Source organism: Solanum tuberosum, unplaced genomic scaffold (assembly GCF_000226075.1).
Source record: "Solanum tuberosum cultivar DM 1-3 516 R44 unplaced genomic scaffold, SolTub_3.0 scf00114, whole genome shotgun sequence".
In the NCBI taxonomy this organism is placed as follows: Eukaryota; Viridiplantae; Streptophyta; class Magnoliopsida; order Solanales; family Solanaceae; genus Solanum; species Solanum tuberosum.
In genome coordinates, this window is record NW_006239038.1 from 1,370,957 (window position 1) to 1,385,839 (window position 14,883).

The window sequence follows — 14,883 nt, forward strand, 5'->3', positions numbered from 1 at the left end:
AATAAAAAATGAAAATTAAGAAAAAAATCCGACCTACCGGATTCGAACCAGTGACCTAAGGATTAACTGTGGGTTTTATTTGACCCGACTACAGTCCTCCGCTCTACCAACTGAGCTAAGGTCGGTTTGTTGATAAATAATAGATTACAAATTTTATATAAATATATATACACTAAAGGAATGATTCAAATTGTGAATTAAAATGTTGAATAAGTTAAGACTTAGAGCTCGCTTAGTTGGCAAGTTATCCCGGAACTAGTCATGCTCCATTTAGAGTTTTTAAGTTCACGTCAATTTATCAGGTATATATTTCCATTGTTCTTGGTCATGCAAGGATGTCTAGTTTATAATAAACACCATCAAAGGTTATCTATAGTTGGACAGATAGAATTCCTCCGTCTTTAACCAAACACCTCAGATTTCAAATCGGAAAAAATTTCAGATAGAAGTTAATAAATTTTCCAAGGATTTCTTACATAAGCTAGAAGTTAGAACGACCCTCAGAAATTGTGAATACTAATTTGATAAGAATTAATCAAACTAAAGATATAACGAACGTCATAATTCACTTGAATTGAAATATATGAGAGAACAAGGTCATAATTTGTTTCAATTAAACAAATTGTTGAAATTCCTAAAGTGCAACCCCATATTAGCTGGCCTCCAATCCCAATGGAAAACAACATACACAATGTAATCTCAAAGTGGGATCTGAAAAAGGTAGATATACGCAGAATTTACCCTTACCTTTTGGGGTAGAGAGGTGGTTTCTGGTAGACCGCGGGTGGGTAAGTGAAAAGAAAAGCTTAAACATCAACTTGATCCATTAAACTTGTAGATAAAAAATGGTTCAAAAAGGAACATGATTCCACCAAATCTTAGTAGCTTATACAATTTCAGTTTATAAAATTCAGGTAACCTTCACTCAACAAAGGGGAAAAGGTTGGGACATACAAAGAAGAATCCTTCACTATTCATCTTAACTAATGTATGAGATTAGAATTTAGAGGACTCCAAAGAAGGGATTTTTAATAGCATTGTTCAACTCAGTTCCAGCAGTATTAAGCACTGCAATGTCCACCTTTTCTCTTGGCAGGTACAAGAATTCACCTCCTTCAATTTTCTCAAATCCACAGTGCTCAAGAAACTCGATGCCTCCTTGCAGCTTGCCAATTCTATCCTGAAAAAAAAGGTCAAAAGAGGCAGGTGTGTTAGTTCTGTGAGTCTGTGAATCAGATTAAAAGATTCTACTTAATTGTTTAAAACATCTGAATATTGGCTATTGCTGCTACCGTCACCAGCTTTATGAGCTCTAGACCACCTTCTTCAGCCAGGGACTGAGAACTAGATGGGATGGCAAAAGTTATACAACCTTACCACCCACCGCCACTCAGAAACTAAAAAATGAAAGAAACAGGGGGGAGAATGTTTCTTATTTCATTGTTAGACAAGTAGGGGAGCAAAAGAAATTGGGGATTGGTATACTCTTTGCACAAAGAATTGGAGGTAAGGGTCCTAAATCATACTGCATTTTGGCATGCAAAAATAATCGACTAAGCAAATAATCAAGTACATAAACCTCACTTCACCCCCTATTTTCAGAAATTGAATGAAGCTAACTAACTAACAAGGCTATAAAAGCCATGATTAAAAGAGCTTTCTCCTATAGAATTTCAGAGTTCAGAAGTAACTAAAGAGCAAAAATAGAGGCGTAACAAATTTCCTTAATGACGTCTCACCTGAAAAGCAGCATTACTAAGTCTAATCTTGCGGAATTTCTCCTCATTGGGATTTGTAGCGACATTCTTTGCGTAAGTTAAAAGTGTGTTGAAAGCGGTCTTGACTTTAGCCTCATCGTCCTGGACCATAAGAGGAAAATGTACAAATAATCAGTTCACCAACAATGAAGTTAAAATAACATCTCATTCATATCTAAACCCACAGAAGGAATGTAGTATGTCAATCATAGGCTACTCAGTTCCTTGGAATTATTTGTTGATTACTTTTCAAAAGAAAAAGCTTCCTAATGTATACACTGAAGAAAGAAAGGAAAAGAAGCATCCATTCATTATCTTATGTCTTGAGGAAGAGAACAACTTGACGAGAATGGCTAATTATGTCCTTTGATTTCTACTCTTTTGAGCTTGAAATTGAGGACGGAAGAAAAAGTAAGCTTCATTTTGTTTTTAAATAAAAGGTAAGGTGGTGCACCTAGAACCACCTCTCAGTTCCGAAGCTCAAACTTGCAAGAAAGTACTCTTTAAGGATCCAAAACAACTGAATGATTACCTTGTGTGTCTGTTTAAGAGTTCGCAGGCACTCTCTCATCCGCTCTGCCTTTGTAGCTGGTCTGACAGGCAAAAACGAGCTCTACCAAAAATACATACAAAAAGTTTGAGTTGGACAAGATATGTCCAAATGGACAAATAAACAGAGTTTTTGAATAAATAAACACCTTTTTTTCCTCCACAACAGGTGTAGAAGGTTTGGGGGAAGCAGGATCTTCTGCTGGCAAACCGACCTTCCTTCTTCTTTCTGCCTGTGAAGTAAACAGAATTGTTTCAATATGACAAAAAGTAGAAGCAGGTAAAGTATGATGTGAGGATTGCACTTAAGTGATCCAGATCATGAGTTATAATTTGGTGCAGGAATTTAAAAATCATTTGAATTAGTGATATTGATTAGACGTTGACCGCTGAAAGAAACTCTCTGATATGCATTTTATACGCGCATATTCTGGAATATACTTGTAGTGTGCCAGATTCTTGTTACTTTTTTTTTAGAAGGAGATTCTTGTTACTTCCAAAAGCAGAAAAAGTCAGGAATCAAAAGGAAAAGAAATTTTAGCGTCAACCCAGAAGAACCTAATAAGGTCACCATAGTCCCAATAGGCGTAACTACATCTTTTAGATTTCCAAATCTAGTGTATGCCAGGAATTTCATCAGTCTCTTTTAATTTAAAAACTTAGAATGAGACCATCTAGGTCAGATCATTTTCTCCACATGATCCCCTGAATGCAATGGCAACACAAAACAATCAGTGGCCTAAAACCAAAACATAATAAATTAAAATACATGTATTTTTCACTCTTTTAACTTTTTTAGATGCATAGCTATAAATTAGATAGTAACAAATAGTACTGTTTTTAAGTGAAATCAATTATATTGACAAAGGATGTTTTATACATTAGTAAATTGACAAGTTCCATCAAGCACGCTAGATATAGAAGGGTTGACGAAATTTCATGATAGATTGAAGTTCCTGACCTTATCTTCTTCCAGCTTCTGACGAATTTTCTCCCTAGCTCTTTGTTCTTCCGCTTTTTCAGCCTTACGCAATGCTATTATACTATATAGCAGCGTAAAAAATTTCAATTATATTAGCAGAAATCATTGAAGGTGAAAACAGAAAGAGTAGCAAAGTTTAAGGCATACCGTTTTCTTTCGTTATCTTCCTCAATCCGTTTTGCTTCCAGGAGTTCCTTACCAATTCTAATTCTTTCCTGAAGCAGAAGGCAAAACGACTTCACTAACATATTCAACTAGATTGATTACAAGTTGAAACATAAAATGCAGTTAACTATTAATACAACCAATCAACCATCACTGGTTTCAGAATGTAATTCAACAATAATATTCAATTGACTTCCATTAATGCAAACTAACGTCAAAATCTAAATCAAGTGTTACCTTTTCTCTCTCTCTTTCCCTTTGTCTCTCTTCCTCTTCTTTCTTTTTACGAGCACGCTCCCTAGAAGTCATTGAAACATTAAAAAATAAGCAATCATACTGTAAGATAAAAGATGCATTTGTCAGAAACTATTCTGATACACAATGCACAAAACAAATGAAATTATTTAAAAGATTAAACTAGACATCTCTGGAATTAAACCACATACTTGTCCCAAAACAATGTTCAGCTACTCAGAAATCACAGAGAACAATTTAGCAGAAAGAATTTACCTCAACTCTAGTTGTTTCATCTTTATTTCCTCTGGAGTAAGAGAAGGCCTTGGTGCCTCACCTTTCTTGGCACTGGCAGGTACCTAGGTAAATTTTAATAATCATTGAATTATCGAAGCAAACCATAAATGCCACATTTAAACATCTTTATGAAACTCATTAGGAAACAGTAACCACAACATATAATTAGTTAGTGAACAAAGAAATTTAATGCAGGAATCTGAAATTTCCATACCATTGGTGTTTCATCTATGTCTGGGTCACTTTCATGCTCTACAACCCAATTTACAGCAGCCTCCAAGCTGGCATTGCCTGTATCCAAATTCACAGGCATGAACAATTAAATGCCTTGAATTTTAATAGATGAAACAGAGAGGAACCTCGCACAGGCAACAACGTGGTCAACAGTCACATACAGAATTGGGAGATTGACATCATAGTAGAATTGGCATTCAGCTCCCCCCCTCCCCCTCCCCCCCTCTTGAGTATTAACAGACTAAGCTTTCTCAGCTCAGTCCAGTACTACAAAATGGTAGCTGGTTTGGCTGAGAATGGACCATTTAGGAGCTCTATAGATCTATTTCTATATGTATTCAAGAGTCTTAATTTTTTACAAAATAATTACATCGGTCACCTGAATGCATCATAGATGGATTTTTTTTGGATAATTTCTCATCTCCAATAGATTTAGGGACAATCATAAGGATGAAGATTCTCATCCACAAAAATACTCACCGGAAAAGTGGAGTGCCCGGATAGCCCTAGCTTTGGAAAATCCCATTGTCTCAAGTTCCGATAGCAGGTTTTCGTCAACTTCGGGAACAACCATTTCTGGCCAAAAAAAGGTATATTAGCACCAATGTATCCACATATAAACAATAAAAATAAAGGATTGATCAGATGTTTATGCCTCATTTGACCAAATATTTAGCTGTAAATTTTGGGTTTCATAGTTCTTCCCTATTAGAATTGGATCATAAGCACCTTACACTTGCAAATTCTAGATCTAAATAAAGAGCTTGTTTGATGAATCAAAGAGGCAAACATATGAAAAACCCCCTCCATCCTGACTTGTCTAGATGTTGTAATTCATCTCAAATGTTCATAGTACTTCTATCTCCCCACCCATCCCCCACCCCCTGGTCCTCAATATTGACAGTCCAAGGATATTTTATCCATCTAAACTAGCTCATAAAATAAAACTACTGAAAAAAAGAACATTCTTTTCAAAAGGGAAGTGGAATTTTCAGTAAATAATCTTTATTTCGTCATATGTATTTCATGGAAAAGAATTAACACTCTCCTAAATCCTCCATGACCTATTTGTAGTACATCATCTAAGTCCTAGTACACATAGCTTTCCCCAAAAACAATTAAAGAGGAAAAGAAGCACCTTTCCTGTTCTCATAAGCCTCACCCAACTAGCAAATCTCATATGTAAAAAATAAGATTATCTAGCAACTATATTGAAACTTAAAAGACCAAAATCTGCGACAACAATGAATTACTACCTTCATGCTGGTCAGTACCACTGTCATCACCAACCTCTGCCATGTCTTCATCATTGTCGGCCTTTGCTTTTGGCACCTCCAAGCTGATTGGCTTCACTCCCTCTGCTGTCTTGTCCGTAAATTCTGTGTGCCCAGTTCTCTTGGTGTGCAAATCACTCTCCTTCAAACATCAAATTCACAGAAAGCTACATTGTCAAGCTATATCAACAGTTAAATCGTCATTACAGCAAAAATAAACTCTTCATATTTCGATCAGAAGTTTTTACAGCTTAGTTTGCGTATTTTAACTTCTGGCGAACTATCTCCACCCAAATTCACACAAATAGCAATATAATATACTGCACTAAGCACCTGAGTGGATCCACCCTTCTATTCATCCTTTTTATAACTGAATTCCACTGTTTTTGGCTTCAAAACTTGGTGGATAATGAATCTGCCCATCTACCTTTCTCATTTAACTACCAGACTTAGTTCACATACGTTGTACTACACAGAGGAGTACGTACTGCTTTAGTTACAGGTTCAACCAAACACAGTTAACTTGGCTCAGACCCTACATATGTGTTAAAAGTATTGCTAAATAATTACATATTATTAATAGGTTTCGAAACTTGGTAAATCAAATGGACTGTGATAGAATGCCGAACTCAAAAACCATAATATTCAAGTCCAGAATCCACCTTTGGTACAATCTTTATCGTTGGATCAAAGTCGTGGGTGCCATGGGTGTATCCCATCTTACACAGCTAAAATATATAAAGCCTGCACCCATGTCACAATGGAGGAGTAGTAACTTCTAGAGGCAGATGTACAAGGTAAGATATGAGCTCAGCCCAATTTAGTAGCTTTAGTCCAAACTCGTGTTAAAAATCTTCTTTTTATTTTATGACTGTGGTGTCCGGGCACTTCGACTAATTTCACTACATACCTAACCACCTCCAGCCTCCCACCAGCTCTAGTACCTTTATCCACCAAGGCTTTGAAAGCTGGGAAGAATCACCTAGTACTATTCCAGGATCGAAACCAGGCTCTCGTAGTTAAAAATCATCACAAACATCAAATTTGGAACCCAATTACTCAAATTATCAATAGTTACCTAAAACTAATAATAAAGTTCAAATCTTGGATCCACCTCCGCTTACTTCAGAGCTACAACTACTCCTTAGGATCCATCAATTGGAACTACAAATCATTAAAACTCTATTCGTAGCTACAGATAATCAACAAAAGGGGCAATTTTTTTTTACCGTTTTGGAGCGGCAAGGCTTGCCGCAAGCAGTACAGGCGAGATTTAGAACAGCTTCAGTAGATTCAGAGAAGTTAGCATGGGAGGTTACTTCAGCATGTTCTTGTGCTTCTGCTACAGATTTGAAAAGAGTTCCACAATCACCACACTGCAGTGATACACCTGACATTGCTGCAACACTGATAATTCAATTGAACTGAACTGAATTGCGATTTGATAAACACAAAAACGAGATCTATATAGAGTATCTTTTTTTTCTGATTGTTTTCCTTGAATCGTCGTCAATGGGGTTTGGTGTCCATTGTTGGTAGGAGACGAAAAGGTTTATTCTATTTATTGGTTTTGTATGTGTGCGGTGAAGAATTGGGATTTGAAAGTAAATTTGTAGTTATCTAGGAGTTGTTTTATTTTTTCTATCATGTATTCTTACTTATCTGTCAAGTAAGTTGTGATAGACTATATATATATATATATATGTCGTTATTATGTTATTTCGTATAAACTCAATTCATATTAAATTGTTTTGTGAGAATCATCATGAAATTAGTCATTAGTCCTCCTTTCTCACGTAAAAGCGATCAGAATTTGAGCACTTCCTTTGCTATATTCGCTTTTTCGCATAAATACCGAGAAAAGCGATCAAAATTCGAAACGTAAAAGTGATCAAAAATTGAACACTTTCTTTGCTACATCCCCTTTCTCGTGTAAAAACAATCAAAATTCGAACAATTTCTTTGCTACACCCCCTTTTTCATGAGAATTTAAACACTTACGATGTTACAACCGATAAAAATCGTTGTTTTAGACCATTGTATTCCGATCAAAAACTTTATTTGTTAAAAGGATTTAATCCACACATCTTGTTTATAATTGGAAATTCCAAATCTTTTATCATCATGAGAGATTAACACACACTAAAGAGAGAATTTAACAATGCGTGACCTCAATTCTTGTCTGTACTACAACTAGAATGTTGTTCATATATGTTCCCATAGTTTAGCAAAAGTACATCAATAAGGTTTGTATTGACAAAGGAGACTTCAAAGATCTCCCCACTTTTAACAACAACATTAGAGAGCTGGAGTATGCCTCTCTCTCTCTCTCTCTCTCCCTCTCTCTCTTGACAATCGTCGACTGTAATGAGACCTTCTTCAACGGTAAAACCCTGCACGGACGTGTTGAAAAACAAGTTATTACTCGTGAATAAGAATGAAGAGAACGAAAAAGTTGAACCAAGTTAGGATAACCTTTCAATGCTTGTTAGGAACTACAACAGAAATGCCAGCAGATCAGGGTGAGGTTTGTTATTAGGCACAGGTAAGGAGAGTGATAATAAAAAATTTAAGGGGGGACATCGGCATCATTTCCGCAAAGGTGGAAAGCAAACATTGAACTTCTGTTTTACACTATACTCTAATATGATGTTTTTAAGTCAGATGAACCTATTTTGGCATCCTTCATTTGTATTGAGGTAAATTCAATAAGGTAGAGGAAGAGGTTTTTACTATACCATATGTCCTAGGATTTTCGACTATTCTTTTCTTCAATGCCTGACTTTGAAAACCTTTGTCTAAGGACCTGCATAACTTCCTCCAGTTTTACTCCTCTAAGAGAAAGCAAAACCATGGCATGATACAAGACATCTGCCATCTCAGAGGCAGTCCGACCATTAGCCTCGTTTTGCTCCAGAGTTCGGCATAACTCGTCAGCCTCCTCTCTGCAAGATGTGAAGAACAAAATTCAGAAGAAAACTATAATACCCATCAATCCCAATTTAATACCCCAGATATGTATGTGCTACAAGGGAGTAGAAAAAGCTATTTTTCTGAAGACCAGTCAATGATAAGATCAAGTATTCTCAAGCAATATACCGAATTTTGGAGCAAAGCAATTTGTCATCAAGTAACAATCGCTTCGTCCACGAGGGTTTTCCATTTGAAGAGCTAGATGTTTCTGCCTTCCTTTGGTTGATTGTAGATTCTAATGCGTATAAAGTCGTCAAAGCCAGCTCGTTTTTCTCAACCTAGCACAGCTACTACATCTTAGGCAGGTTCATATAGACCATTTTCCAAAAGAAAAGCCGAGCTATTTTTCATTGAATTCATGAGATGATTAAAAACTTCTTTTAGAAAGGTAGTATAAAGATGATGAAAAAAAAATTAAAACACCTGACAGAATGCGACTAACCTCAGGATTTTTCAGAAGCTCATCAACTGGCGTGTAATAACATGTCTCTGACCCCGTGTGGCATGTTGGACCATCAGGCTTCCCAAGATATATTATCTGATAGGTAGTTTTGATTATCATTTCAGTAAAAAAGCACATGGAATCAAAGGCACAATTTAATTATCAAAAGGGATTCTAAAAACTTACAGAATCACGATCACAATCAAGAAAGACATCAAAAACATTGATAAAATTATTGGATGTCTCTCCCTTTGTCCATAAAGATGACCGTGACCGGCTATAAAATGTTGCTTTACGTGATGAGATTGTTGTTGACAAAGCCTCTCTGTTTGCAAACCCTTGCATTAAGACTGCTCCTGTATCAACATTTTGGGCTATAGCAACCGCAAGGCCTTTGTCGTCCCATTTGACATGATCTAGTAAGAAATCAACCTGAAGTACTGTTATCAGAAAAGAGAAAACAAGAGACAAAGGAAAGGTGATACAATATGTTCATCCTTCCAGGTCAGTAAATAGAACACATTTCAACTAGCCTTTGCAGGGAAGGTGTTGTTGTAAAGTCCAAAGAGCAAGGCACTGCACGTCCCCAGAAGTGCAGCAATAAACCATCAGTTGCAAAGTGCAACAAAGAAAAACAACTCACTTCAAGAGAGATCAAAATGACAGATGAAAAGCCTGCGATCTTTTTCTACTTCGCTAGCTTTTTTTTTCCAGACGTGTAAAATACTGGCACAGTGCACATCATAGACACCTAACTTAGTTGATATCTAATAGCGTGTCACAGTCTCTAAACAAGAATGTGCTGTCTAATGTTCTAGCTAAATCACGTCTCGTTATTATAAATAAATTAGGAGTAACTTGAACCATGAAATCTTGAATTTTCATAGTCTAAATTGAGCAATTGGACTAGATATATAAGTCAAAATTTGATTTTGATTATTGGTTTAGATTCCTTAGGTAATGTGTAATCCGATAGTGATGATGTGGCAACTAGCATCCAAACGCAACTCAAAAATGAACAAATTATTAGGCCTCTATGAAGACTTAAAGAGAGATCAAAATGAAATACAAGGAACTCAACTATCATTTTTACTACCCTAGCCTTAAACAAATATCCACCATAATGGACACATATCTGATGTATTTATAAACTACAAATTCATTCACAAACAAGCTAAACATAATTGTCAGGTATCCGTGGAACTAGTTGAGGGCTCGAGGCGCGCGAAAGCTGGCCAGGACACCACGGTTATCAATATATATACCATAATTGACACAAAATGCACCTGATTATATCTGATGTATTAATAAACCACAAACTCATTCCTAGACAAGCTAAACATAATTGACATGTATCACGTGGAACTAGTCGAGGTGCCCAAAAGCTAGCCCGGACACCATTTGCATTAAGACTGCTCCTGTATCAACATTTTGGGCTATAGCAACCGCAAGGCCTTTGTCGTCCCATTTGACATGATCTAGTAAGAAATCAACCTGAAGTACTGTTATCAGAAAAGAGAAAACAAGAGACAAAGGAAAGGTGATACAATATGTTCATCCTTCCAGGTCAGTAAATAGAACACATTTCAACTAGCCTTTGCAGGGAAGGTGTTGTTGTAAAGTCCAAAGAGCAAGGCACTGCACGTCCCCAGAAGTGCAGCAATAAACCATCAGTTGCAAAGTGCAACAAAGAAAAACAACTCACTTCAAGAGAGATCAAAATGACAGATGAAAAGCCCGCGATCTTTTTCTACTTCGCTAGCTTTTTTTTTCCAGACATGTAAAATACTGGCACAGTGCACATCATAGACACCTAACTTAGTTGATATCTAATAGCTTGTCACAGTCTCTAAAGAAGAATGTGCTGTCTAATATTCTAGCTAAATCACGTCTCGTTATTATAAATAAATTAGGAGTAACTTGAACCATGAAATCTTGAATTTTCATAGTCTAAATTGAGCAATTGGACTAGACATATAAGTCAAAATTTGATTTTGATTATTGGTTTAGATTCCTTAGGTAATGTGTAATCCGATAATGATGATGTGGCAACTAGCATCCAAACGCAACTCAACAATGAACAAATTATTAGGCCTCTATGAAAGACTTAAAGAGAGATCAAAATGATATAGAAGGAACTCAACTATCATTTTTACTACCCTAGCCTTTAAAAAATATCCACCATAATGGACACAGTTCGCGAGCCTGATTCTATCTAATGTATTTATTAACTACAAATTCATTCACAAACAAGCTAAACATAATTGACAGGTATCCCGTGGAAATAGTTGAGGCGCGCAAAAGCTGGCCAGGATACCACGGTTATCAATATATATACCATAATTGACACAAAATGCACCTGATTATATCTGATGTATTAATAAACCACAAACTCATTCATAGACAAGCTAAACATAATTGACATGTATCACGTGGAACTAGTCGAGGTGCCCAAAAGCTGGCGAGGACACTAGGTTTATATACATATACCACAACTGACACAGGATGCACCTGATTATATCTGATGAATCAAAATAAACTACAAATTCATTCATAGACAAGCTAAAGTAATTAACAAGTATCTCGATGAATTAGTTGAGCTGCGCGAAAGCTGTCCAGCACGCCACGTTTATCAAATATATACCAGAATTAACACAGGATGCATCTGATTATATCTGATCAATCAAATAAACTACAAATTCATTCATAAACGAGCTAAACATAGATAATCCTAAACCCAAAAAACAAAAAAAATGCGGCTTCTATATCAATTAACAAACTTTGATAACAACATTAACGCGCCATTTGAGCTCATACCTTTGCTTCAAGAGAGGTATCTTCATGTGATTTCTTCATACATGCCACTACATTACGTCGATTCAAGGTAAAAGCTCCGCTTGAACGAATACGATTACTTCTAGGGAACACTTTAAGAGGTTGAAAGCAAGGAGAATAAGAAATTGACATCTTAGGATTCGATTATACAAGACGAAACCTATGGCGGCGATAACGACGGCGGAGCAGTGGATCACTAGAGTGTAGTGGGAATTAGGAAATGAATTTGGATTTACGACACTAAACCAGATGGGCTTGGGCTTGGTCTTGTGGGTCATATATTTTGGGCTACAGTATTATTTGGACAATTGGGCTGAAAAATTAAAGAGTCGTCTATCAAAATAATAGCCGTCAAATATATATATATATATATATATATATAAATATAATAACATAAGTAGTGCGATTTTAACAAACGGTTATAATTATTTTAAAATGATTTAAATAATTATAACTAATTGTAATATTCCCTATATATACTATGAATTGTCAAAATTCAGATTTCAAAAATTGACTGCAATGCTTGTTTAAGCCATTATGCGCATTAATAATTTGAAGTGTATAGATTCATTCATAAAGTGATAACACCTCGTTTTACATGGCTTCATTGTTTTAAGCGGCGAAGAAATGCTTTTGAGCTTGAGAAAATATGGAGAAAATGTCAACAAAGTTCAAATATCAACAATACAACAACAAACCAAACAATTCAACTTCTTTACACTAAAATTCATGTCTAAATACATGTAACTGCTTAAAATACATGAACTATATAAAAATTACTATCATTCTAATACTCCCTTCGTCCCAATTTACTTGCTTCATTGCTTTAAGCGGCGAAGCGATACTTTTGATAACACTTGTGGTCATAATATCAAAATAAAGTTGTCATTTCTTACAAAATTTCACTAAATAAGTCTTCCTACAAAAGTTGAAAATTATGAATTAGGTGAAACATCAAATATGTTGGAATTAAGCTTGTCATTGTCCAAAACTTGGGACAAGTTGCTTTTGAATCTTGAGAGTCAGGATCATCCGATCCCGCAGTAATTGGTGTTGTTCTATTAGCATATACAGGGTTTATAATTGCTTGTGGTGGTGAATATAAAACTGGAGTGGTTGTAATTCCTCCACTTGTGTCATTACGACCTCCGATTCCGGAGGGAGGAAGTGGCCCTCCGGCAGCCCTAATCAAAATTCAAAAATCCAAAAATCAACAACATAATAAGTAGTTTAACTATAACATTATGTTAAAATACACTAACTATATAAAACTTTATTATACTAGTAATATATAGAGACTTAGTGATAAAAAATAATAATAATAAAAAAGTTCAATCAAAGAACAACATGTGACGCATTTAAGATTTTCACTAATGGGTTCGAAAATCTGAACTCCCTCAATTATTAAGTCAATCTTTAATTTTATGTTTCAGGAGGTTCAAATTCAATATATATACATAAAATAATTTAATATGAAGTTCGAGTAAACCCTCGCTATCCTCTAAATCCGCCCCGAGAACATCATCAACACATTTCCACGTAATAAGGCACTATAGACATCATTATACACAAAAAGCAACACTCCACAATGTTCTTGAACAAAAACCATTATCTCCATCCAACACTCAAAAAAGAAAAAAAAAGTTTGCTTATGATATATTTTTCTACTTTACAGCCCAATGTTCTTCTTTTCTTTTTAAAAAGGTAGCATTATTTTGGGTAGCTAATAAAGTGGAAGAAAAAACATTATTTTCAAGAAAAAAAAAAGCTATAGAAAATGATCAAGAATGAAAAAAACAACATAAAAAAAAAGAGATGTGAAACAAATAAGTATTGAAAGAACATACCTTGGAGAAGCTGGGTAAACACAAGATCCATAACCTAAAAGGTAAAAATAAGATAAAAATAATTAATCAACTTTACCTATATCAACCTATACACTGAAAATTCAAAAAAATAATTATTTATGTTGTGTCAGTGTACATAAATTAAAGAGTTCAATTTATATACACAGTATAAAGAATTTTTACACAATCAGGTAAATTTTACATGTTGTACCACGTATGTAACTTGTTTTAATTTCAAGACTTCAAAATCTAACATTTTAAGAATATTCACATGTAGATATATTTTGAGTGACCTGACATAATAAAAAACCATTTACATTAACCTTGACCATGCATACATATAACTTCTAATGCATAAAACAACCGACCAAATTTTGGTAGAGCGGTAAGTACTACTACTTTTTCATCCTTTCTTAGAAAAGTTCTGAATTCAACACCTAGATACACAGTCGCCTTTGTTATTAGAAAACCTTAATATGAAACTTTTCGGTATAAATCTAAACTTAATCAGTATCAAACATCGAGTGAGAAACCAGAAAAACGAGGGGTGAGTAGTAAAAATGACTTACTTGGGTCAGTTTTGGCAAAAGTAGCAGTGCCAGCAAATTGGCAAGAGCCAGGAGCCATGTTGTTTCTTTGGTAGTAACTATTGAAGGCATAAGAAGCATGATTTTGAATAGTATTGGGAAGATAACAAAGGCCAGTAGATTGAATTGGTGAACAATCAGCACCATAGCTACAAGCATAATCTAAACCTCTTTGTAATGCTTGATAACTTGCATCACTTCTAACTACACACCATGTAGCTTTTGTTCTAACAATAATAGTTAATATCATAACTATAACCATTAACACTTCCATGAACATATATATACAGAGACGGATTCAGAAATAACAAAATCGATGTATGTAGGGGCTAATTATAATGTTTGTCTAGTGCTGGACTTGAGTTAGTGTAAGTGTTTTAGGGTCGAATTTTATGTATGTGAAAGAAAATTGACGATATTTAAATTTTGAATCTGCCGCTAGTTGTGAGAGGTGGGAATAAGAGAGGGAAAAAAAGGAGTGGAATGATTGATATATGTAGTGTTTTTTTTTTCTTTTCTCTTTTTTTGCTTTTATGGGTATATGTTCTCATGTTATCATTCTCTCTTTTTTATTTATCTTTTCAATTTATTTATTTATTTATTTTGCTTTGGGAGCTTGACTCTGCCCTATGCTTTCAAATTTTAGAATTAATTAGTATATTTGCCTTTCCACCTTTATCATATATATATATATATATATATATATA

The 14,883-nt window shown here is 35.1% G+C and overlaps 3 protein-coding genes and 1 non-coding gene across 5 annotated transcripts; all 4 read right to left on the reverse strand.

The window, feature by feature from the left end:
- Positions 1-27: 27 nt before the first annotated feature.
- On the reverse strand, positions 28-125 carry TRNAY-GUA (transfer RNA tyrosine (anticodon GUA)). Its single transcript has 2 exons — positions 89-125; positions 28-63 (listed from the first exon to the last, which is right to left on the reverse strand). It is a non-coding gene; the product is annotated as a tRNA-Tyr (tRNA).
- A 681-nt stretch (positions 126-806) lies between these two features.
- On the reverse strand, positions 807-7,097 carry LOC102584411 (troponin T, fast skeletal muscle). Its single transcript, XM_006349859.2, has 12 exons — positions 6,722-7,097; positions 5,475-5,634; positions 4,699-4,794; positions 4,199-4,275; positions 3,964-4,046; positions 3,691-3,751; positions 3,436-3,503; positions 3,268-3,349; positions 2,456-2,539; positions 2,290-2,370; positions 1,740-1,859; positions 807-1,180 (listed from the first exon to the last, which is right to left on the reverse strand). The coding sequence occupies exons 1-12, from the start codon at positions 6,887-6,889 to the stop codon at positions 1,004-1,006; spliced, it is 1,257 nt and encodes a 418-aa protein (XP_006349921.1). The 5' UTR covers positions 6,890-7,097; the 3' UTR covers positions 807-1,003.
- Positions 7,098-7,538: 441 nt separating this feature from the next.
- LOC107061051 (histidine biosynthesis bifunctional protein hisIE, chloroplastic) lies at positions 7,539-11,972 on the reverse strand. Of its 2 annotated transcripts, none has more exons than XR_001473731.1 (6): positions 11,725-11,972; positions 9,094-10,401; positions 8,908-9,003; positions 8,592-8,805; positions 8,231-8,437; positions 7,539-7,885 (listed from the first exon to the last, which is right to left on the reverse strand). XR_001473731.1 is itself a non-coding variant. In XM_015309790.1 (6 exons), exons 2-5 carry the CDS (start codon positions 9,250-9,252, stop codon positions 8,239-8,241), a joined length of 606 nt encoding a protein of 201 aa, XP_015165276.1. In that variant the 5' UTR covers positions 9,253-10,401; positions 11,725-11,958; the 3' UTR covers positions 7,539-7,885; positions 8,231-8,238. The 2 variants fall into 2 exon arrangements, 1 of the variants encoding a protein (XP_015165276.1); XM_015309790.1 differs by having other exon boundaries at positions 8,592-8,743; positions 11,725-11,958.
- Positions 11,973-12,433: 461 nt separating this feature from the next.
- On the reverse strand, positions 12,434-14,659 carry LOC102584746 (PLASMODESMATA CALLOSE-BINDING PROTEIN 3-like). Its single transcript, XM_006349860.2, has 3 exons — positions 14,159-14,659; positions 13,590-13,623; positions 12,434-12,926 (listed from the first exon to the last, which is right to left on the reverse strand). The coding sequence occupies exons 1-3, from the start codon at positions 14,454-14,456 to the stop codon at positions 12,662-12,664; spliced, it is 597 nt and encodes a 198-aa protein (XP_006349922.1). The 5' UTR covers positions 14,457-14,659; the 3' UTR covers positions 12,434-12,661.
- Between the last annotated feature and the right edge of the window lie 224 nt (positions 14,660-14,883).

Bases quoted from the DNA above. Each gene is read 5' to 3' on its own strand.
- LOC102584411 (XM_006349859.2), bottom strand. From the start codon at position 6,889: ATGTCAGGTGTATCACTGCAGTGTGGTGATTGTGGAACTCTTTTCAAA. The intron at 4,795-5,474 runs GTAGTAATTCAT...TTTTTTGGCCAG, and splicing joins TGGTACTGACCAGCATGAAG to AAATGGTTGTTCCCGAAGTT. The intron at 3,752-3,963 runs GTAAATTCTTTC...AATGACTTCTAG, and splicing joins ATGAAACAACTAGAGTTGAG to GGAGCGTGCTCGTAAAAAGA.
- LOC107061051 (XM_015309790.1), bottom strand. From the start codon at position 9,252: ATGCAAGGGTTTGCAAACAGAGAGGCTTTGTCAACAACAATCTCATCA. The intron at 9,004-9,093 runs GTAAGTTTTTAG...ACTACCTATCAG, and splicing joins TTGATTGTGATCGTGATTCT to ATAATATATCTTGGGAAGCC. The intron at 8,438-8,591 runs GTATATTGCTTG...CACATCTTGCAG, and splicing joins TTGCTTTGCTCCAAAATTCG to AGAGGAGGCTGACGAGTTAT.
- LOC102584746 (XM_006349860.2), bottom strand. From the start codon at position 14,456: ATGTTCATGGAAGTGTTAATGGTTATAGTTATGATATTAACTATTATT. The intron at 13,624-14,158 runs GTAAGTCATTTT...TTTACCTTTTAG, and splicing joins TTTTGCCAAAACTGACCCAA to GTTATGGATCTTGTGTTTAC. The intron at 12,927-13,589 runs GTATGTTCTTTC...AATTTTGATTAG, and splicing joins GTTTACCCAGCTTCTCCAAG to GGCTGCCGGAGGGCCACTTC.